Source organism: Loxodonta africana, chromosome 7 (genome assembly GCF_030014295.1).
Source record: "Loxodonta africana isolate mLoxAfr1 chromosome 7, mLoxAfr1.hap2, whole genome shotgun sequence".
Classification (NCBI taxonomy): Eukaryota; Metazoa; Chordata; class Mammalia; order Proboscidea; family Elephantidae; genus Loxodonta; species Loxodonta africana.
Genome location: NC_087348.1, coordinates 28,705,122 through 28,730,305, shown reverse-complemented (window position 1 = coordinate 28,730,305; position 25,184 = coordinate 28,705,122). Strand labels below are relative to the sequence as shown.

At 37.2% G+C, this 25,184-nt stretch overlaps 1 protein-coding gene and 1 pseudogene across 1 annotated transcript; both read right to left on the bottom strand.

Moving 5' to 3' along the window:
* Positions 1–13,031: 13,031 nt before the first annotated feature.
* On the bottom strand, positions 13,032–13,964 carry LOC100663391 (olfactory receptor 4P4-like). Its single transcript, XM_003423425.1, has one exon. It carries the CDS (start codon positions 13,962–13,964, stop codon positions 13,032–13,034), a length of 933 nt encoding a protein of 310 aa, XP_003423473.1.
* A 9,099-nt stretch (positions 13,965–23,063) lies between these two features.
* LOC100663675 (olfactory receptor 4P4-like) lies at positions 23,064–24,060 on the bottom strand (annotated as a pseudogene).
* Positions 24,061–25,184: the final 1,124 nt, after the last annotated feature.

Sequence of the window (25,184 nt, the reverse complement as noted above, 5' to 3'; positions counted from 1 at the left end):
GTTTAGGCAGCCTGTCCCTTCAGCCTACTCAAATTTTGTTTAGGATTGACAGGGTTAATTGTCTTTTTCTCCTAGATGTCTTCCGAGCCTTGGATTAAGTGGCAGCAAATTGTCTCTTCCTCTTACCTCCTTTGGAGTTTCTGAGGGTGGTCACATGGATTCAACACTTTCTGTCATTTCAGATGCCCTCTCCTTGGCCAGGTATACTTTGCTTATATGCCAATAGCCTACTCTTTTTTTTAGAAATTAATTTCTTCCATGGATTCTCTCTACACCTGCAGTGATAATTTCAAATATAATTTTTAATTCAAATTTTGTTTTAATGTAAATGCCTATCAAAAAATAATGAATACATATTTTAGACAGTTTAGAAGTTGCATAAACATCCATATCTTAGCCATTAGTGAGCTGAAATGGACTGTTATTGGCCATTTTGAATCAGAAAATTATATGGTCTACTATTTCAAATTGTCTTCAATGAGAAATTGAAGATGAATAGCATTGCATTCTTCTTCAAACAGAACATTGCAAGATCTAACCTGAAGTACAACTCAGTCGGTAATGGGTGACATCCGTGTGCCTACAAGGAAGGCCAGTTAATACAGCTATTACTCAAATTTATGTACCCATAAAGCCAAAGATGAAGAAACTGAAAATTATTTTCAATGTCTGCACTCTGAAATTGATCGAACATGCAATCAGGAATGGGAAAATTGGAAACAAAAAGAAGTATCAATAGTTGGAAAATATGGTCTTGGTGATAAAAAAAGGTGGTAGGGATAGCATTATAGATTTTTGCAAGACCAAGGACTTCTTCATTGCAAATGGCTTTTTCAACAACATAAGCAGTGTCAAAAAAAAGTATGTATCAATTTGACTAGGCCCTGATTTCTTTTTGTCACCTGATGTCATTTTCCTGTGTGTTGTAAATCCTACCTCTATGATGTTGATGAGGTGGGATAGAAGGCAGTTATGTTAATGAGGCAGGACTCAATCTGCAAGATTGAATTGTATCTTGAGCCAATCTCTTTTGAGATATAAAAAAAGAGAAGCCAGCAGAGAAACATGGGGACCTCATACTATCATGAAATCAGTGCTGGGAGCACAGTATGTCCTTTGGATCCAGAATTCCTGCATGGAGAAACTCCAAGTCTAGAGAAAGATTGATAACAAGGACCCCTCAAGAGCTACAGAGAAAGCATTTCCCTGGAGCTGGTGTCCCAAATTTGGACTTCTAGCCTACTAGACTATGAGAGAATAAAATTCTGTTTGTTAAAGCCATTCACTTGTGGTATTTCTGTTACAGCAGCACTAGATGACTAAGACAAATGGTGGCTATAACATGGACCTCACCAGATGGAATATACAGGAATTTAATCAACTGCATCTGTGGAACAAGGTTATAGAAAAGCTCAATATCTTCAGTCAGATCAAGGACACAGGCCGACTGCAGAACGGAACATCAATTGCTCATACAGAAGTACAACTTGAAGCTGAGGAAAATTAAAAGTCCACAACAGCCAACTTACAACCTTGAGTTTCCCCACCTGAATTTAGAGGCCATCTCAAGAATAGATTTGACCCAAACTGATGACTGAAAACCAGATGAGCTGTGTTATGACATCAAGGATATCATACATGAAGAAAGCAAGAGGTCATTAAAAAGACAGGAAAGAAAGAAACGATCAAAATGGATGTCAGAAGGGACCCTGCAACTTGCTCTTGAGTGTCAAGTACCTAAAAGAATGGAAGAAATGATGACGTAAAAGAGCTAAACCTAAACAGAAGATTTCAAAGGGCAGCTCAAGAAAACAAAGTATTTTAATGACATGTGCAGAGACTTGGAGTTAGAAAACCAAAAGGGATGAATATGCTTGGCATTACTCAAGCTGAAAGAACTGAAGAAAAATTCAAGCATCGAGTTGCAATATTGAAGGATTCTGTGGAGAAAATGTTAAATGATGGAGGATGCATCAAAAGAAGATGGAAGGAATACAGAATCACTGTACCAAAAAGAATTGGTAGATGTTCAGCCATTTCAGGAGGTGGTGTGTGATTAAGAATAGATGGTACTGAAAGAAGAAGTCCAAGCTTCACTGAAGACATTGCCTAAAAAGAAGACTCCAGAAACTGACAGAATATGAATTGAGATATTTTGACCAATAGATGCAGTGGTGGAAATGCTTACTCATCCATAAAAAAGACATTTGGAAGACAGCTGCCTGAACAACTGATTGGAAGAGATCCATATTTATCCCTATCCTAAAGAAACGTAATCCAACTGAAAGGGGAAATTATTGAACAATATCATTAATATCACAAACAAGTAAAATTTTGCTGAAGATCATTCAAAAGTGGTTGCAACAGTACCTTGACAGGAAAATGCCAGAAATTCAGTCGGATTCAGAAGAAGACATGGAATGGGGAATATCATTGCTGATGTCAGATGGATCCTGGCTGAAAGCAGAAAATACCAGAAAGGTGTTTACCTGTGTTTTAATAACTATGCAAAGGCATTCAACTGTGTGAATCATAACAAATTATGGATAACATTGGGTAGAATGGGAATTCCAAAACACTTAATTGTGCTGAAGATGAACCTGTGCATAGATCAAGAGGCAGTCATTGGAACAGAACTAGGGGATACTGCATGGTTTAAAGTCAGGACAGATGTGTGTAACGGTTGGATCCTTTCACCATACTTATTCAATCTGTATGCTGAGTAAATAATGCCAGAAGCTGGACTATATGAAGAAGAACAGGGCATCAGATTTGGAGGAAGACTCATTAACAACTTGCATTATGCAGATGTCACAACCTTGCTTGCTGACTGTGAAGAGGACTTGAAGCACATGCTGATGAAGATCAAAGGCTACAGTCTTCAATAAGGTTTACATGTCAACAAAGAAAACAAAAATCCTCACAACTGAACCAATAAGCAACATCATGACAAACAGAGAACAGATTGAAGTTGCCAAGGATTTTATTTCACTTGGATCCACAATCAACACCCATGAAAGCAGCAGTCAAAAAATAAAAAGGTGCACTGCATTGGGAAATCTGCTTCAAAAGGCCTCTTTAAAGTGTTAAAAAACAAAGATGTCACTTTAAGAACTAAGGTGCACCTAACCCAAGCCATGGTGTTTTCATGAGAAAGCTGGACGATGAATAAGAAAGCCCAAAGAATTGATATCTTTCAAACATGGTGTCCCCCATGTGTTTGTCAGTTTGTCATTCTGTGGAGGCTTATGTGTCGCTGTGATGCTGGAAGCTATACCACTGGTATTCAGATACCAGCGGAGTCACCCATGGAAGACAGGTTTCAGCTGAGCTTTCAGACTAACACAGAGTAGGAAGAAGGACCCAGCAGTCTACTTCTGAAAAGCATTAGCCAGTGAAAACCTTATGAATAGCAGTGGAACATTGTCTGATATAGTGCTGGAAGATGAGCCTCCCAGGTGAGAAGGCACTCAAAAGATGACTGGGGAAGAGCTGCCTCCTCAAAGTAGAGCGATCTTAACGACATGGATGGAGAAAAGCTTTCAGGACCTTCATTTGCTGATGTGGCAAGACTCAAAATGAGAAGAAACAGCTCCAAACATCCATTAATAATCAGAACCTGGAATGTACAAAGTATGAATCTAGGAAAATTGGAAATCATCAAAAATGAAATGGAACACATAAACATCAATATCCTAGGCATTAGTGAGCTGAAAGGGACTAGTATTGGCCATTTTGAATAGGGCATTCATACAGTCTACTATGCTAGGAATGACAACTCGAAGAGGAATGGTGTTGCATTCATTGTCAAAAAAAGCATTTCAAGATCTATCCTGAAGTACAACGTTGTCAGTGATAGGATAATATGCATACGACTACAAGGAAGACCAGTTAATATGACTATTATTCAAATTTATGCACCAACCACTAGGGCCAAAGATGAAGAAATAGAAGATTTTTATCAGCTGCTGCAGTCTGAAATTGATCAAACATGCAATCAAGATGCATTGATAATTACTGGCAATTGGAAGGCAAAAGTTGGAAACAAAGAAGAAGGATCAGTCGTTGGAAAATATGGTCTTGGTGATAGAAACAATTCTGGAGATCGAATGATAGAATTTTGCAAGATCAACCACTTCTTCATTGCAAATACCTTCTTTCACCAACATAAACGGATTTTTTAGTTATACACATGGACCTCCCCAGATGAAGAACACAGAAATCAAATTGACTACATCTGTGGAAAGAGGCGATGGAAAAGCTCAATATCATCAGTCAAAACACGGCCAGGGGCCAACTGTGGAACAGACCATCAATTGCTCATGTGCAGGTTCAAGCTGAAACTGAAGAAAATCAGAGCAAGTCCGTGAAAGCCAAAATATGACCTTGAGTACATTCCACCTGAATTTAGAGACCATCTCAAAAATAGATTTGATGCATTGAACACTAGTGACCACAGACTAGATGAGTTGTGGAATGACATCAAGGACATCATCCATGAAGAAAGCAAGAGGTCACTGAAAAGACAGGAAAGAAAGAAAAGACCAAGATGGATGTCAGAGGAGACTCTGAAACTTGCTCTTGAGCGTCGAGCAGCTAAAGCAAAAGGAAGAATTGATGAAGTAAAAGAACTGAACAGAAGATTTCAAAGGGCCTCTCGAGAAGACAAAATAAAGTATTATAATGACACGTGCAAACAGCTGGAGATGGAAAACCAAAAGGGAAGAACACACTCAGCATTTCTCAAGCTGAAAGAACCGAAGAAAAAATTCAAGCCTTGAGTTGCAATAGTGAAGGATTCCACGGGAAAAATATTAAATGATGCAGGAAGCATCAAAAGAAGATGGACAGAATATACAGAGTCATTATACCAAAAAGAATTAGTCAATATTCAACCATTTCAAGAGGTGGCATATGATCAGGAACCAATGGTACTGAAGGAAGAAGTCTAAGCTGCTCCAGAGGCATTGCCGAAAAACAAGGCTCCAGGAATTGATGGAATATCAATTGAGATGTTTCAACAAACAGATGCAGCACTGGAGGTGTTCACTTGCCTATGCCAAGAAATATGGAAGACAGCTTCCTGGCCAACTGACTGTAAGAGATCCACATTTATGCCTATTCCCAAGAAAGGTGATCCAACCAAATGTGGAAATTATAGAACGATATCATTAATATCACACGCAAGCAAAATTTTGCTGAAGATCATTCAAAAACGGCTGCAGCAGTATATCAACAGGGAACTGCCAGAAATTCAGGCCTGTTTGAGAAGAGGACGTGGAACCAGGGATATCATTGCTGAGGTCAGATGGATCCTGGCTGAAAGCAGAGAATACCAGAAGGATGTTTACCTGGGTTTTATTGATTATGCAAAGGCATTTGACTGCGTGGATCATAACAAACTATTGATAACACTGCAAAAAATGGGAATTCCAGAACACTTAATTGTGCTCATGAGGAACCTTTTCATAGATCAAGAGGCAGTTGCTCAGACAGAACAAGGGGATGCTGATTGTTTTAAAGTCAGGAAAGATGTGCGTCAGGGTTGTATTCTTTCACCATACCTATTTAATCTGCATGCTGAACAAATAATCCGAGAAGCTGGACTATATGAAGAAGAACGGGGCATCAAGATTGGAGGAAGACTCATTAACAACCTGCGTTATGCAGATGACACAACCTTGCTTGGTGAAAGTGAAGAGGACTTGAAGCACTTACTAATGAACATGAAAGACCACAGCCTTCAGTGCGGATTATAAAAAAAAAAAAAAAAACTATGAACATGAAAGACCACAGCCTTCAGTGCGGATTATACCTCAACATAAAGAAAATAAAAATCCTCACAACTGGTCCAGTGAGCAATATCATGATAAATGGAGAAAAGATTGAAGTTGTCAAGGATTTCATTTTACTTGGATCCACAATCAACAGCCATGGAAGCAGCAGTCAAGAAATCAAAAGATGCATTGCATTGGGCAAATCTGCTGCAAAGGACCCCTTCAAAGTGTTGAAGAGCAAAGGTGTCACCCTGAAGACTAAGGTGCGCCTGACCCAAGCTATGGTATTTTCAATCACATCATATGCATGTGAAAGCTGGACAATGAATAAGGAAGACCGAGGAAGAGTCGACTCCTTTGAACTGTGGCGTTGGCAAAGAATATTGAATATACCATGGACTGCCAAAAGAATGAACAAATCTGTCTTGGAAGAAGTGCAACCAGAATTCTCCTTAGAAGCAAGGATGGCAAGACTGCATCTTACATACTTTGGACATGTTGTCAGAGGGATCAGTCCCTGGAGAAGGACATCATGCTTGGCAGAGTACAGGGTCAACGGAAAAGAGGAAGATCCTCAACGAGGTGGATTGACACAGTGGCTGCAACAATGAGCCGAAGCATAACAACGATTGTAAGGATAGCGCAGGACTGGGCAGTGTTTCATTCTGTTGTGAATAGGGTCGCTATGAGTCAGAACCGACTCGACAGCACCTAACGACAACAACAACAACAAACATGGTGTTGATGAACAGTATTGAATGTATCATGGACTTCCGAAAGAGTGCACAAATCTGTCTTGCATGACATATAGCCAGAATGCCCCTTAGAAGCAAAAACGGAGAGACTTTGTCTCACATATTTGGAGATGTTATCAGGATTGATCAGTCCCTGGTGGAGGACATCATGCTTTGTAAAGTGGAGGGACAGTGAAAAAGAGGAAGGCCCTCAAATAGACGGATTGACACAGAGGCTGCAACAATAGGCTCAAGCATAACAAAGACCATGAGGATGGCACAGGACGGATGTCGTTCTCTTGTACATAGTGTTGCTATGAGTCTGAATCGACTTGTGGTCACTGAAAGAGAACAACAGCATAGAGGAAAACATGCTACCCCAAATATTGTAACATTTTTTATGCTTATTTTGTATTTTCAGAGATTTTTTCTTAAGCATCTATTTTTTTATTTTAACATATTTTATAATACACACAGTTATATAATGATTCATATATATGTACACACACATATATATGTATATATACAGTTTTTTTTGATATATATAGTTTTATTAGTTGACATCTGGTCAACTCCTACTCTTGGCAACCTCATGTATAACAGAATGAAATGATCTTCATATTGATTAGTATGTTTGAGCCCAATGTTGTGGCTATCATGTCAATTCATCTCATTGAGTGTTCCCTTAGTTTTCACTGACACTCTACCAAACTTGATGCACTTTTCTAACAATTGGTCTTTCCTGATAACGTGTCCAGAGTAAGCAAGACAAAGGTTCCTCACCCTCACTTCTGAGAAGCATTCTACTTGCATTTCTTCCTAGCCTGTTCTGTTTGAAGTCCACTGGATGTTCAATAGGCCTCACCAAAACCACAACTCAAACACATCAACATTTCTTCTTTCTTTCTTTTTCATTATCCAGCTTTCTCATGCACGTGAGGCAATTGAAAAGACCATGGATAGGTTCAGGCACACCTTAGTTACCAAAATGATATTTTGGCTTTTTACTACTTTAAAAAGATCTTCCGTGACTGATCTGCCCATCTCAATACCTCATTGATTTCTTGACTGCTGCTGCCATGGAGTTCCTGGGTGGCACAAATTGTTAAACTTTTGACTACTTTTAAAAATAATCAAAATGCACTGAAATTTGAACATAAGATTTATTCTGAGCTGTTTTTTTTAGATGCCATCAAGTCAGTTCCAACTCATAGACACGCTATGTCCAACAGAAGGAAACACTGCCTGGATCGTTGCCATCCTCACAATCGTTGCTATGACTGAGCCAATTGTTGCAGCTATTCTATCAGTCCAGCTCATCGAGGTCCTTCCTCTTTCACTGACCTTCTACTTAACAAAATGTGATGTCCTTCTGCAGACAGTCTTCCCTCCTGATAATATGTCCAATATATGTGAGAGGAAGTTTTGCCATCCTCTCTTCCATGAAGCACTCTAACTGTACTTCTTCCAAGACAGTCTTCTTCCTTCTTCTGGCAGTCCATTGTATATTACATTCTTCCCAAACACCATAATTCAAAGGCATCCATTCTTCAGTCTTCCTTATTCATTGTCCAGCTTTTGCAGGCATATGTGCATGTTGAAAACACCATGTCTTGGGTCAGGTGCACCTTACTCCTCAAAATGGAATCTTTGCTTTTTAACACTTTACAGAGGTCTTTTGTAGCAAATTTGCCCAATGTAATATGCTGTTTGGTTTCTCGACTGCAGGTTTGTGAGTGTTGATTATGGATCCAAGTCTAACGAAATCCTTGACAACTGTAACCTTTTTTTTTTTTTTTCCTTTTATCATGATGTTGCTTATTGGTCCAGTTGTGAGGATTTTTGTTTTATTTATGTTGACATGTAATCCATACTGAAGGTTATAGTCTTTAATCTTCATCAGTAGGCCCTTCAAATTATCTTCACTTTTAGCAAGCAAAGTAATATCATCTGCATATCTCAGGTTGGTAATGAGTATTCACCAATCCTGAAACCATGATTTTCTTCATATAGTCCATTTTCTCTGATTATTTGCTCAGCATAAAGATTGAATAGGTATGGTGAAAGAATACAACCCTGACACACACCTTTCCTGACTCTAAACCATGCAGTATCACCTTGTTTTCTTAGAAGAACTGCCTCTTGGTCTATGTACAGATTTCACATGAATACAATTAAGTGTTCTGGAATTCCCAATCTTCTAAATGCTATCCATAATTTGTTTTGATCCACACAGTTGCATGCTTTTGCACTGTCAATAAAACACAGGTAAACATCTTTATTGTATTCTCTGTTTTCAGTCAATATCCACCTGACAACAGCATGATATTCCTAGTTTCATGTCATCTTCTGGAACCGGCTTGAGTTTCTTGCAGTTCCCTGTTGAGGTATTGCTGCAGCCACTTTTGAATGATCTTCAGCAAAATTTTACTTGCGTGTTACATTAATGATATTACTCAATTATTTCCACATTCTACTGGATCAGTTTTCTTTGGAATAGACAGAAATATGCATCTCTTCCTGTCAGTTGTCTAGGAAGCTGTATTCTAAATTTCTTAACATAGTCAAGTGAGCTTCTCCAGCATTTTATCTCTTTGTTGAAACATATCAATTGGTATTCCGTCAATTCCTGAAGCCTTGTTTTTCCCCACTCCCTTCAGTGCACCTTAGAATTCTTCCTTCAGTACCATGGGATCTTGATCATATGCTGCCTCCTGCAATGTTTGAACATCAATCAATTCTTTTTGGTACAGCTACTCTGTGTTCCCTCCATCTTCTTTTGATGCTTCCTGGGTCATTCAATATTTAGTCTATAGAATCCTTCAAAATTGCAACATGAGGCTTGAATTTTTTCTTCAGTTTTTTTTTTCAGCTTGACAAATGCTAAGCGTGTTCTTCCCTTGTGTTTTTCTAACTCTAGGTCTTTGCACATTCCCTTATAATATTTTATTTTGTTTTTTTGAGTTGCCCTTTGGAATCTTCTGTTTGGCTCTTTTACGTCATTATTTTTTCCATTTGCTTTAAAAAAAAAAGTGCAAGTTTCAGGTCTTTTTTTGACATCCATTTGGTCTTTTCTTTCTTTCCTGATTTTTTAATGACCTTTTTCTTTCTTCTTGTATGTCTTTGTTGTCACCTTACAACTCCTCTGGCCTTCAGTCATTAGTGTTCAACGGGTCAAATCTATTCTTGAGATGGGTTCCAAATTCAGGTGGGATGTATTCAAGGAAATATTTTGGCTCTCGTGGACTTGCTTTAATTTTCTTCAAATTCAACTTGAACTTGCGTGTGAACAATTGATTGTTCCACAGTTAGCCTCTGTCCTTGTTCTGACTGATGATGTTGAGTTTCTCCATTGTCTCTTTCCAGATGTAGTCGATTTGATTCCTGTGTATTCCATCTGCAAGATCGACATGTATAAGTGCCACTTATGTTGTTCATAAAAGGTATTTGCAATAAAGAAGTTGTTTTTGCAAAATTCTATCACGAGATTTCTGGCATTATTTCTATCATCAAGGCTATATTTTCCAACAATAGAACCTTCTTCTTTGTTTCCGACTTGTGCATTCCAATCAACTGTAATTATCAATGCATCTTGATTGTTTGATCAATTTCAGACTGTAGAATTTGGCAAAATCTTCAATTTTCTCATCTTTGACATTAGTGATCGGTGAATAAACTTGTATAACAGTTGTATTAACTGCAAGTATGGATAATATCCTATCACTGACAGCTTTATACTTCAGGATAGATCTTGAAATGTTCTTTTTAATGATGAATGCAATGCCCTTCCTCTTCAAGTTGTCTTTCCCAGCATAGTAGACCCTAAGATTGTCTGATTCAAAAAAGCCAATACTCATCATTTCAATTCACTAATTCCTAAGGTATCGATATTTATGTGTGTTCTTTTTCATTTTTGATGACTTCCAAATTTCCTAGACTCATACTTCATATATCCCATGTTCTGATTATAAATGGATACTTTCAGCTGTTTCTTCTCAATTTGAGTTGTCCCATATTAGAAAACGATGTTTACAAAAGCTTTACTCCATCCACTTCATTAAGGTTTACTTTACTTTGAGTAGATAGCTCTTCAAAAGTCGTATTTTGAGTGCCTTCCAACCTGAGGGGCTCATTTTCTGACACTATTCCAATGTTCCACTGCTATTTATAAGGTTCTAACTTGTCAGTTTTTTCATAAATAGACCTCCAGATTCTTCTTCCTAGCCTGTCATAGCCTGGAAACTCTGCTAAAATCTGTCTCCCATGGGTAACCCTGTCTTCCACCTTTACTTAGATCAACTGATATCAGTTTAATTCTGCCTAGCTAATAATTCACTTTCCACCCACCTGCAGACAAGAGATATATTGAGGTTTATATTAGAAGGTAACAGTTTGTTGACTATTCCTTTCTAGCAGGATAAGACAAATTTACATTGCTGTAGAGCAATTTCTGGCAGACTTTTTTATGGTAAATATGATGGCACTTTTTTTTTTTTTATGTAGTTTCATGGATAACAAAAACCTCAAAATCAAAGTAAAATGTCTGTTATTAATTTTCCTCTTCAACACTACCAATGGGAATTTTGGTGATTGAACCCACCCAGAGACACCTTGGAACACAAGCCTAGTGATCTGCTTCTGAAAGCTCATAGCCTTGAAAATTCTGTGGACCATAATTCTATTCGTCAATCCTTCAGTTCCCCAAGAGTCAGAAATGACTTAGTAACTACAAGTTTGGTGTTTGATTTTGGCTTCCAAGTACACTGATTGTTCATCCGAGGAGACTGAAATCATTGACAAGTTCAATTTCTTCTTTATTTATCACAATACTGTTTATCAATCCAGTTGTATTTTTGCTTTCTTCAGATTCATGTGTTTATGTATACAGAGTTATGCTATCATTCTGGTATATTTCATTCCAATCGTTTTCTCTATATTTAAACATGGCTGCAATCACCCCTTTCTACCAGTATTTCCTACCCTATGCTCTCAAACTTCTATTAAAACTAAAATTCTTTCATGAGAGTCTGCTTTCTAGGGACAGTTCAGATACCAGGTATCTTAACCCGGGTTTCCTAGAAAACAGAGACTGAGCAAAACTTTATTGGTTAAAAGTCAGGACTGAGGTAAAATGGAAATAAGACAGGGAAAATAAGAATATGAATTATCTAAGTGGTCACTGTTTGGCATCAAAAACTAGTATTTCTTCCATGCACTGGATTATCTTCCTAGGAAGCTATATGAAATATTGTGTCTCAGACTTTCCAATTTGAAAGAGGGAGAGAGAATTCCCCACTGGTTCCAGTTTCCATTGTATATTCCATTGGAATTTGGAACCCTCTCACATCTGCGTTACGAATCCAAGGAACTGAACAGAGCACCTTGTGTGTGTTAACAGAGATGCAATGCACAACAGGAGGTGCTGGGATTTTTTTTTTTTTAAGTGAGATGAAATTCAATTAACAAAACTAACCGTATTATATTAAACCATACAAATTAGATGTATTTAGTCTATTCACCAGTGCTATGCAACTATGTATTTCATATTTATTATATATTTATTTGTTATTTTTCCTTTCTTCTTTCCTCTTATTTTTATTTCATTTTTTTTTTTTGGTATAAATTTTACAATCTAATCTTTACGTTACAGAGTATTCAGATCAGATCATAAACTGAACTCAACTAACATCAAAATTAACATGGTCTAGACATCTCTACCAAGGCTTTTGAGACACTGTGCCTTTCTTTAGAGGGGAGAGGATGGGAATACCTTTTTTTGCAGAAGCATCTTTTCCAGGGAAAGCAGAAAGCTGTCATTGTTTTAATTTCTGTTCACTTTAAGTGTATTCAATTATGTTCATGAAGGCTGAGTAATTAAGGTCTTAAGTGTTTACTAATTTACCTATTGGACTCAATGGAAAAATCTACCCTCCTATCCTCTGCTCTGTGATGGTGAAATGGGAGTATGAAAAATATATTTTTCCTCCAGCAGGTAACTCCCGCTTTCTGTCAATAAGGGCTCGCTAGGATGAGATTATTTTATTCTTTCTCATTCTAAGAAGAAGAGAAACTTATTCTATAAAGATTGAAGCCTTGGTGGCTCAGTGGTTAAGAGAGTGGCTGTTAATCAAAAGGTCAGCATTTGGAATCCACCAACTGTCTTGGAAACCCTATGCGGAACTTCTATGATATCTTTTAAAGTCACTGCAAAAGGTACAGTATGGTAAAGTGAGATGAAAAATCAAGAGAAAGGGTGAAGAGGCTTTGTTATAACACAAAATAAAATGTCAAAGATGGAGAACCTGAGGCAGGCATATGAGGAGAATAGAGTAAAAATGAGTGCAAAAAAATATCAAAATTTTCCAAACAGGAAGATGTCTGGGCAAATGCTAAAGATATTGAGCTCTGACCTATGGCTGTCTTTTGCATGCTCTTGTATACATTCTGTATATCATTCTACATCAATTTTAAGAGTCGTTATTGACCTCTAAAGTGAAATTCAAAATGCCTTTCACATAAACTACTTTCGTTCCAAAAACAATTGATAGTACCACATCTTCTTCATGACATTCTTCATCTCCATATTTCTCAGCGTGTAGATCAGAGGGTTGAACATGGGAGCAATGATGGTGTAGAAAAGGGCAAGCACTTTCTCTTCTGGAAAAGTTACAGCTGGTCTAATGTAAATGAAGAGGATAGGCACAAAGAACAGGACTACAACTGTTATGTGAGAACTGCAAGTTGAAAGAGCTTTGGTACGGCTTTCAGCAGGGTAAGCCCTGATGGTATATAAGATTGGAATATAAGACACCATCAAAATCGTGAAGGTCACCAAAGCAATCAGACCTGAATTGACAATGACCAGTAGGCTGATTTTGTATGTATTGGTGCAAGCCAGTTTCAGCAAAGGATACACATCACAGAAATAGTGATCTATCTCATTGGGGCCACAGAAGGGTAAGTAGACAATGAGAAGAAACTGACCGGCAGAGTGTATAAATCCCCCAGTACAACAACAAGTTATGGTGATTGTGTTACACTTCTGCCTGCTCATGATGATAGTGTAGTGTAGGGGCTTACAGATGGCCACATAGCGGTCATAGGCCATCGCTGTAAGGATGAAGATCTCAACACCTCCAAAGAAGTGTGTGGTAAAGAGCTGTGTCATGCAGCTATTATAAGAAATGGTCTTCCTTTCTGCCAGCAAGTCAGTCATCAGTTTGGGTATCACTGTAGATGTGTAGCAAAGGTCAGAGAGAGAGAGGTAATTAAGGAAGAAATACATGGGTTGGCCAATTAGCTGACTGCATGTGACAGAAATCATTATGAGTAAGTTTCCTATCCAAATAGCAATGTAACAAAATAAGAATAATACAAAGCAGAAAATTTCAATGCTCTTGTTTTGGGAAAGGCCCAACAGAATAAACACAGTGACGTTATTCCTCTTTTCCATGGTCCAATGCAGTTAAAATGCATAGCAGTCACCTGAAAAGACATAATTATTAAGTCAGTGTCAGAAATATTTATGAATAATATTTATGATAATACACATATTATAAAAAGTATGCTAAATTGAACTGATTGCAGTGTTTCAGAAATCGAAAATTTGTTATTTAATAAGAATATTTTTGCTGGTTAACGTCGTGATGATTTCCTTAAGTGCTTCAGGACATTCAAAAATTATGTTATTTATATTAATAGAAATGAATGCATTCAGTCAGTCAATCAAAATAAAATAAAAATGCTAGGTACTGCTCATTTCCAAATTCCAATGGAATATACAGTGAAGTTTTAAAAAAGATGTAACACTGAAGATTTGCAAAAGATGCAAGTTTTTTCTGTTGTTTTTTTAATGGCATAGAAGCAAATATAAAGTTTTAACAGTGCTCACTAGTCAAAAGTTCTGTTCTTATTAGCTGCCATTGAGTCAGGTCTGACTCATGGAGACCCCACTGCACAATAGAACAAAACACTGCCTAGTTGTGTGTCATCTCCAGGATTGGTTGGGGGATCAATTCCATTGTGATCCATAGGGCTTTCATGGGTTAATTTTTGGAAATAGATAGCCAGGCCTTTCTCCTTAGTCCGTCTTAGCCTGGAAGCTCCACTGAAACCTTTTCAGGATCATAGCAACACAGACATCTCCACTGTGAGACAGTCAGTAGCTGTGTATGAGACGCACTGGTTGGAAATCAAATCCAAGTCTCCTGTATGGAAAGCGAGGATTCTGCCACTGACCCACACCAATGCTCCACAACGGAATACATGTTCCCTTAAAATTATTTTAAAATGAGGCATAAAATAAAATGAAAGATTAATGTGATGATAAATAAGTATTTAAAAAGTAGAAGATAAAAGTTCCCTGCAAGAGCCCCATGTAATTGGTTTGGTTAACTTTTTGATTGCTTGTTTAGTGTTTTCACAACGATTTGTGACAGTAAAATGCTGAGATTCTGTATCATAAGTGTATTTATTTCTACGAGCCACCGTTGTTTTTGTTAGTTGCCCTGGAGTTGATTCCTACTCATAGGACCCCATGCGTGCAGAGTAGAACTGTTCGTCAGGTTTTTGATGGCTGTGGCCTTTCAGAAGCAGATTGCCAGGTTTGTATTCTGAGGCACTTCTGTTGTTGTGTGCCGTTGAGTTGATTCTGACTCATAGCAACCCTGTAGGACAGAGTAGAATTGCCCCATAGGATTTTCTAGGCTGTAATGTTTATGCGAGCAGATTGTGAGATCTTTTCTCCAGCAAAGCTGCTGGTGGGTTTGATCCACTATTTCTGATTTGCCCCAGCAGGGCTACTAGGCATTTCTGGGTGGGTTCAAACCATCAAACTTTACTCCAGTAGTCCAGCATTTAACCATTTATGCCTTTCAGGAACTCCCATCTCTAGAGATTAAAAAAAAAAAAAAAACTAAACCCATAGCCATTCTGTTGATTCTGACTCATTGCAGCCCTGTAGGACAGAGTAGAACTGCCCCATAGAGTTTCCAAGGAGCACATTGTGGATTTGAATTACCGACCTCTTGGTTAGCAGCCCTGGCACTTAACTACTGTGCCACCAGTGTTTCTATAGGTAGTTCAATTAAAATTATGTACTTAAATGAATTACAGAATAAAGTAATACTTTAAAGAGAGGGGCAGAAGTCAGTTTTACTTTGATGTTCTTTCTCTTGACTCAGTGTATCATTTTTTCAAGTCAATTTTCCTCACATTGTTTTGAATTGGAGATTGCATTTCTGTTTCTATGTTTTTACAATTTAACTGTTTTGCCATAAAACCATAAAGAATTCTAACACTGCCTAATTCAGAGAAAAAAAATCTAGGAAACTTTTTGAGAAAGGTTTATGGGAAGACAAATAGTTGGTACCTGGACTCTATTACTCAGTTATACCATGGTGTGTGTGATTTCATTTTACTTGGATCCACAATCAACAGCCATGGAGGCAGCAGTCAAGAAACTAAAAGACTCATTGCACTGAGCAAATCTGCCTCAAAAGACCTCTTTAAAGTGTTGAAAAGCAAAGATGTCACCTTGATGACTAAGGTGCACCTGACCCAAGCCATGGAGTTTCCAGTCACCTCATATGCATGTGAAAAGGGGGCAATGAATAATGAAGACCAAAGAATTGATGCCTTTGAATTGTGGTGTTGGAGAAGAACATTGCCTATACCATGGACTGCCAAAAGAATGAACGTATCAGTCTTGGAAGAAGTACAACCAGAATGCTCCTTAAAAGCAAGGATGGCCAGACTATGTCTTACACACTTTGGTCACGTTGTTAGGAGGGATCAGTCCCTAGAGAAGAACATCATGGTTGACAAGGTAGAGGGTCATCAAAAAAGAGGAAGACCCTTAATAAGATAGATTGACACAGTGGCTGCAACAGTAAGCTTGAGGATAGCAATGGTTGTGAGGATGGCAAAGGACTAGGCAATGTTCTGTTATGCATAGAGCTGCTCTGAGTCAGAACCAACAACAACAAAGACGTGGTATGGGAATTTGGATACTACTCACTTTATGTCTCTGGACTTAAGCTATCTCACCTATAAAGTGAGATAACCTGACCAGGTTGTGAAGCTCAAACAAATCAACAAATGACCATTGTTACATAAGCTATGGAAGAATTACTGTTTGAGTTTATTATCTAAATGTTACTGTTACTAAATTAATACTCTAAGAGTTGTCAATAGCCCAGCCAGTGCAGTAAAATTAACTATCATACAGAAAATAAAATTGCATGATCTTAAAACCATTTGGACTAGGAAGTAAACTTTGACATCTACTAGTCAAATTCCTTCATTCTAAATAGAATCCATTTAAATCAAAATTCACATGTAGAATAAAAAAATGCAATTTAAATCTCTTCATCAGTCAGGAAATATATTAGTCTAACAGGGTCAAATTTATGAAAATTTAGCCAACGCAGTTGTTGTTGACCAGAGCTTCTGATAATTTGGAAAAATAACATTGATAACCACATCATCTAATTGTCTTTATATAATTTTAGGCCCCAAAGCTCATCATTAATTCTTATCCCCTTTCCTCAAAATTTGTAATATATCTTCTGTTCTAATTTTGTAGCTATATTTTCTTATCAATTTAAATTCTCTCCTTATCTCTGCATTTTCTAAATTAACTGTTTTCCTCCAAATTAAAGAAATCTATTGCACTGAAAATGGAACCATAAAACTGTTAAATACATATATCCTTACAAGGCTAATTTTGTAGAGTTTATCTGGTTTCAGAAAGTATCTTCGGATGGAAGCACATCTCCCAGCAAAAACTAGGAGGTACTTCCCTGAACAAAAGCAAGTGGGAGTTTTTACAGAAAACGAAGGACAGGAAACAGAAAAAAAAAAAAAAAAAGGAGCAGAACAAACCACTCTTCGTATGTTTTGACATACCATTGGATCATGCAGAACAAAATGTAAAGACCCTGAACATTTAAATTTATCAATTCAGCAAATTCTGTTTAAAGTCTGAACCAAAACTTCTGAGCAAGCAGACAAATCAAAACATGTATGCCAACAGAAATGTTTTGTGCATACCAATGAAGACAGAGGTGATAAGATTTTAAAAAGAAGGGCTTGAGGTGGAAGCATCCAAGCCTAATGCTTTCAATTGTTACAGAGCCTTTTTGGTTCCAGCAAGCCTAGAGGATAAAATACAAATTTAACAAAACAAATAAATCTATTTCTATGGTGTAGTTCTACGATTTAGAATTAGCTATAGGTTTTTTTTTTTTTTTTATAGGTAGGTAAGAGTAAGGCTTCCTAGCATACCTCCAATTATACTATATTAATATTTCCTCATTGATAAATAAAAAATCTACTTTTAATTTTTAAAATGATAATTAAAATATTGCTTTGAACAGCTATTAAAGTAATGGCTTATCCATTTGAATGAACATAAAACCATTATTTTAATCATGTGCTGGGAAATTAAAAAAAAAAAGAACCTGCATTATTTTCTTCCTAGACCTCGCCTGGAAACCCTAATGGCACAGTGGCTAACAGCTACGGCTGCTAGCCAAAAGCTTGGCCATTCAAATCCACTAGGCACTCCTTGGAAACTCTATGGGGAAGCTCTACCTTGTCCTATAGGGTCGCTATGAGTTGGAATCGACTTGACAGCAAGGGACATACCTCCTGATAATAAAACAAGAGAATTATAGTTCACACATGGCCTTAAGCCTCTGAAGAAACTAAGGTTGCTAGAGTGCTCAGACAAAGCCAATCATTCTGTTTGTAATTACTGATAGAAATTTAATATCCCTACTAATTAAATGCATTCTAGTCAAACAATTTTGCTCGATGTGTGTATTAATCTCCAATTCTCTCCATTTCCAAAACAACAAATGAGGCTTTATTTCCCTTTTTGGCAATTCTTCCTTTTCATGTCACCTTCCCCACAGACCAATGAATAATTCACCGTTTGTAAAATTCTGCCTGTATTTCTAGCTCCTTAGTAAAAACCAAAATTTTAGAATAAGGAGCCCTGGCCACATAATGGTTAAGCACTTGACTGCTAATTGAAAGCTCGGTGGTTCAAACCAATCGGCGACTCCACAAGAGAAAAAAAACTGGTGATCGGCTCCTGTAGAGATTACAGCCAGGAAAGAAACCTTATGGATACTAGTTTGTGCTATAGGGTTGCTATGAGTCAGAATCGACTCAAGTGCATACAATAACAACAAATTTAGACTGATTTCTAATCTTAACTCAGTCATCAATTTTAGGTGTGAACTCTACAAGTGACTCCATTTCCTTCAACAATATTTCTTCATCTATAATGGAGAGATATAATTCTCCCTTAACTAAATCAGTAAATGAATTCTGAATTTCACATTTAAAAAGAGATAAAGGTGAACGTCAAAACAACAAAATGAGGTACAAGTATGCTATTATGTTCTGTTTGATGCACGTATAAGAATATAATACCTTAAGAGTTCATCACCTTTTAGTTGATTCCAACTCCTGTAGACCTTATACAACAGAGAACTGCCCAAAGGGTTTCCCAGGCTGTCATCTTATAGAAGCCAACTGCCACATCTTTCTTCCATGGAGCAGCTGGGGGGTTCAAACCTCTGACATTTCAGTTAGCAGCTGAGTGATTAACCACTACACCACAAGGGTTCCTTACTAATACCTTAAAAACCCGTTGCCATGGAGTCAATTCTGACTCAGAGCAAGCCTATAGGACAGGGTAGAACTGTCCCATAGGGTTCCCAAGGAGCGCCTGGTGGATTCGAATTGCCAACCTTTTGATTAACAGCTGTAGCTCTTAACCACCAAGGCTCCGCTAACACCCTAAAAAAAAAAAATTAGAGAGGTAAAAATTAGTTGAGGCTTTCCTGGGTTAAGTGTATGTAGAATATCTAAATGCACTCCCACTTTTTCGTAATTACCTAATTCTTTCATGCAAAATCAGATGGCCTCCTGGATTGTTGGCATTAAACCATTTCAGCCATTCTAATTTTAATATGTAGGTAGTAACCAGATAATAAGTCAAACCCAAACTTTAAGTCTATGAAAATGATAGATAATACTCAAACTACAAACTCCTCCTGTTTCTCTCTCCTACACACGTAGCCCAACTCTAAAGAGTGAGAAAGTTCCAGCTCACATATCTGAACAAAAAGTGCTGAATCTCCTCATTCTGTCAAACATGAGGGATGCGACTGCAGCTACAAGTAAACTAGTTGCCTTATAACTATCTCCAACTCATAGTGACTCCATATGTGTCAAAGTAGAACGGCGCTCCATAGGGTTTTCAAAATGGCTGATTTTTTGGAAATAGATAGCCAGGGCTTTCTTTCAGCATGGCTCTGGGTGGACTCAAACCTTCAAACTTTTGGGTAGCAGCCAAAAGCTTTAACTATTTGCAATGCCCAGGAGCTCCACAGTAATCTTATGAAGTATGTATTATTAGTAAACTCATTTTACTAAAGAGGACACTGAGCACATAGAATTTAAGTAACCAGTCCCCATGCCCTAGAGCTAATAAATGGTAGAGTAGTGATTTAGAGCATATAATGCATTCTCTAAGACCACATGTTGCTGAAGTGTACATTAGGGATAATGATATCTATGCCCCAGCGTTCTTGTGAGAATTAAACTAGATAAAGTATATGAAAGTGTCACCCACTACATGGTAGGGGTCCGACAAGTAACTGTTTCCATTTCTTTGACCTCTGTTCTATCCCTTGTGAAATGCATGCTACCATTAATTTAACCAATAATCAGTAAATATTTGTTGAATGAGGAAAGAAAGTTTAAAGTTTAAAAACAGTATACATTACACTTAAGATATTAAACAAGTAAAACCATTATCACCATAATCATTACACATAGGAAACAAGGATAGGAAACAAAGTAAAGAGATAAGGTAAACATAGATTCTAGCTTTGAGACACTTCCATTGGATTTTTAGTGCCCTACTTGGGGTTTTTGGTTGTTTTATTGGGGGCGGGGGGAAGTGTGATAATGGTAGCGGTTATTGCCGTAAGACTATTTGTCGTTTCAGTTTGGGTTTTCCCACTTTCTTGGTAACCTGTCAATCACTTTTTTCTTACTCAATAGTTTGTTGACTTTCTACAGAAAGGGCTAAAAATATTTTCTTCTTTTTGAAAATCACTACCCAGCTAAGAATCTTTTCCCTGTCACTGACTGAGTGCTTGTCCTTTAAAAACATCACATTACATCCTCAATGGACAGCTCCCTGAATTTATAGCTGCCTTAATCTCAAAACAAATTAGTCTATAAAATTCAGAGAGGGGGATGCCTATATTTAACTTTAATTGCCAGTCAATCTGGTATCTAAAATATGGAGTCAAAATTACTTTGAACAGATATCAGACATTTTGGCAGGATACACGGAAGGGAGGAGAAATAATTCACCCCAGGTGATTCTGCCTTAGTTGTTGTGGCTCTGTTCCTAAGCTCTCTTTCCCTTGCTATCTCGCTTTCCTCGGTGAAATGCTGGTCATTCTACTATGGTGCAGGTTATTTTATTTAAGCTTCTTGATTTCACATTTCCCTTAACATAGTCCTTTCAATATCCTTGGGGGGAGGAGGGGTACTTGTACCTTTATAGGGACCACTGACATGTTATTCAACCATTGTTCCCACAAACAATGAGAAGTCATATATTCAGAGCAACACTTCAAAGGCAAGCAGAAAATTGGCACATCCAAACAAATCAAATCACAATCTCTATTAGCATTCTAAAACTATTCCTGGAGGTACCCAGGCTCATGTGATTCACTAAATACTAGTTAAAAAAAACCCGGTTGGAGTTGAGTCGATTCTGACTCATAGTGACCGTATAGGACAGAGTAGAACTGCCCCATAGGGTTTCCATGGAGTGCCTGGTGGCTTTGAAGTGCTGACCTTTTGTTTAGCAGCCGTAGGTCTTAACCACTACACCACCAGGGTTTCCACTAAATACTAAATAAATTCTAAAACTACATTTCTCCTTATTTTAGGGTATTAAGAATCCCTTGCACACTGTTTGGATTTACCTTCCCAAATACTCAACTCACCAGCTGGATTTTCTTTAGACCCACGTTATCAGAACCATTACACCGCTGGAGAAGAATCTGTATTATAAAGCTTATGCTGACCACAGTTAACTCAGCTGCACATAATTTAGTAGCCTTGGTCATTAGGCATTCTCCCCTGGGCCACAATGACTGAATCTTCTTGCCCTTTATGTAAAGAGTTACGATGACAACAAATTTGAGGGGCTTTTGTTTTCAGGGAGGAGCCCTGGTGGTGCAGTGTTTAAAGTTCTCAGTTGCTAACCAAAAGGTTGGTGGTTGGAGCCCACCAGCTGCTCTGAGGGAGAAAGATGTGGCAGTCAGCTTTCCATGAAGATTACAGCCTTGGAAACTCTATGGGGGAATTCTACTCTGCCCTATAGAGTCACTATGAGTCAGAATTGACTAGAAGGCAATGGGTTTGGTTTGATTTGGTTGCTTTGAGGCCCTTTTGATTTCCATAATTTCTATAAATGACAGTATTAATGATACAAAAATATATTCTTGCATTTTTTTCTAGTTCCCTCGGGGAATCTTTCTCAGAAATCTACTTGTCACATTACCTACAATTGATGTGCTTTATTTGTGTGCCATTGTGTTATATTTTTTTTTGTTCCACATGTAATTGTCATTTTGTTGCTCCTTTTCTTTTATATTAAAAAGAAAGAAAATTTTATACAAAAGGAATTATGTTAAGAAAAAAAAAATTCCCCCTTTGGCCCTATTCCCTGTCTACTAGGATGGCTACTGAATTCATAACTCTACCTATATATCAGGATAAGCTAATATGTGTAGTTTTTTTTCCCCCCAAATGGAGAAAGACAGCTGTTCTTCCAGCAGAACTCTATTAATCTATTAATTTTCTCATCCTATCATTCCACATGCTGAATGTACATGATGTAATAAACATTATAACCAAAAAATAAACTGTCACTAGGTCCTTAAAATCTTTGCTTCCGCCTATAACACATCAAGAGAGTGTTGAGGTGGTGGAGAAGTTTTTGTACCACCTAGAACGTAGATATTACTACCTCTTTTTCTTCATACTTTAAATCAAATTATACTATACAGACTTCATTACATAATTTATCTTAGAGTGTCATCATATAAGATTTAGTTGAATATTCTACAAGCAAATAAAGGTTTTTTTTATTTTCTAAAAATCACATTTAATCTTCTCTGTTTCTTCATAATACCAAAAGGTTATCAGCTTTCCAAGTTTAATGTTCAGAGAGAAATTATTATTAAAATTCAAGTTCAACCTCAGAATTGCTTATTTTATATGGCATAGCCACTATTCTTTTAGTCCAGAATATTTTCATACTTTTTTTTTTATGACCCTACCCTGAGTCCCATGAATAAAATTGTCGCTTTACCCGTCACTTTTCCACTCACTGTTTCTGAAATCTATAAGAAAGTGCTTATTTATCTGACAGCTAATACAGCTCCTTGATTCCAAGTCCACTTTTATGCCTGTGTAAAGTTTTTTCTCTTTTTATTATGACAAATCAATTACGTTTTTCTCCTGAAAATATCTTTTGACACCAAACCATTTTCATGGCTTTTTTCATCTCTGTATTTCTCAGAGTATAAATTAAAGGATTGAACATAGGAGCAATGGTGGTGTAAAATAGAGCAAATACTTTATCCTCAGGGAAAGTGGTAGGAGGTCTAAGATAGGCAAAGATTGAAGGCCCCAAAAAATAAGACCACCACAGCAATATGAGACCCACAGGTAGACAGGGCTTTGCGTCTTCCCGCAGCTGAGTGATTCCCTAAGGTGAATAATGTAATGACATAAGACCCAAACAAGAGAACAAAGGTTACTAAGGCGACCACACCTAAGTTGGCAACTACAAGGAAACCAATGATACAGGTGTCAGTGCAGGCAATTTTCAGCAAAGGGAAAATAGCACAGTAGTAGTGATCAATTTCATTGTGGCCACAGAAAGGCAACCAGATTATCACTGAAAACTGGGAAAAAGCATGGACAGCCCCACCAGCCCAAGCAGCCAAGACTAGGAAATTGCATCTTGTCCTGTTCATGATTATCACGTAGTGAAGAGGTTTGCAGATGGCAACACACCGATCAAATGCCATGACTGTAAGGATGAAGATTTCAATCATTCCAAAGAAGTGCATGAAAAGGACCTGTAACATGCAGCCACCAAAGGAGATGGTTTTTGTCCCCACTAACAGGTCATCAATGAATCTGGGTGTCACGCAGGAGGTATAGCAGATGTCTATGGAGGATAAGTGGCTGAGGAAATAGTACATTGGTTGGTGAAAAAGGGAGCTGCATCGAATGGAGACAAGGACCAGAAGGTTTCCCATTAAAAGGGCAACATAACAGAATAAGAAGAGCCCAGAGAAAAACAGTTGCATGTTCTGGTCATAAGAAAGTCCCATGAGAATGAATTCTGAGATGTTCTTCTGGTTTTCCATGTATCGAATTTGTTGTACATATGCATGAATGGTTAGGCATCTGAAAGAAAAGAGAACAAAGATTTGGATGTAAACATTTACAGTATGATTGCTGGTGGATTTGAACTGCCAACCTTTGGGTTAACAGCCATAGCTCTTAACCACTGCACCACCAGGGCTCCAGTATGATAATAAAAATCACAAACTCATGGAAGCTAATTAATACATTATTAATATTTGTTATATGTATTCTTTAGAATCATACTTGATTTCTGTAATATTTTCCCAAATATTCTAACATTGATGATATTAAATATATATTTTCTTAAGATTTTAATATATAATGTTTTAAATATAACTATGTCTAAAACAGAAAATGTTCTATACTATTATTCATAAATTTTTAATAACAAAAATTAATTTAACTTTAATGCAAGAAATTCAGTTTGTGGATAATTTTCAAATATGTTCTTTGTTCATAGCACAGTTTTAATTTCATGTCACGTTCACTTCCCCTGGTATGATAGGGGTCACCTCTAGGAATTGTCTGCATGGATTTGAATTGGGAAAAAAATAATTCAGTTGCAATTAAAAAACATGTGCCTAATTCTTGAGCTGCTTGATTTGCAGTGTGGGTAATGTTCCACAAAATGGGGGGCTCAAAGGGAGGACTGCATATTGAACTTGGAAAAACAAATTTACTGAATATGTTACAGGGCAAAAAATTGTTGAAATACATGCAGCAGAGAGTAAAATTTTTGTCAATTTGTGAATCTCAAAAATAATTAGAGAAAATATTTTTGTCTTCTTTTTGTATTTTAGTATTAAAGAATGTTTTAAGGTAAACCCTATAACCAGTAAAATCAATGGTGCAAATTACTAAAATTAAAAAAAGCTAATTGAATACACAATTTATAGAGTTCTATATTAGAAAAATTTGTAGTCACCAAAAATTAATAAATGATGATGTTGCACAATGTGACTATAAAACACGTATTATGGTACTTATTCATGTATTTCTGTATAACACTATTCTGTATAGGATAATCATACATTATTCTGTATAATACAGTCAGAACAGGATTTACACAAAGGTAATGGAAGAATGCACCACAGAACTGTACACTTCTGAGTGTTCCTCTCCTCGCTGTTGAGGAATTAAGTAGGATTCAGGTGAGCTACCTACCTTATCCTAGATCAGGTGT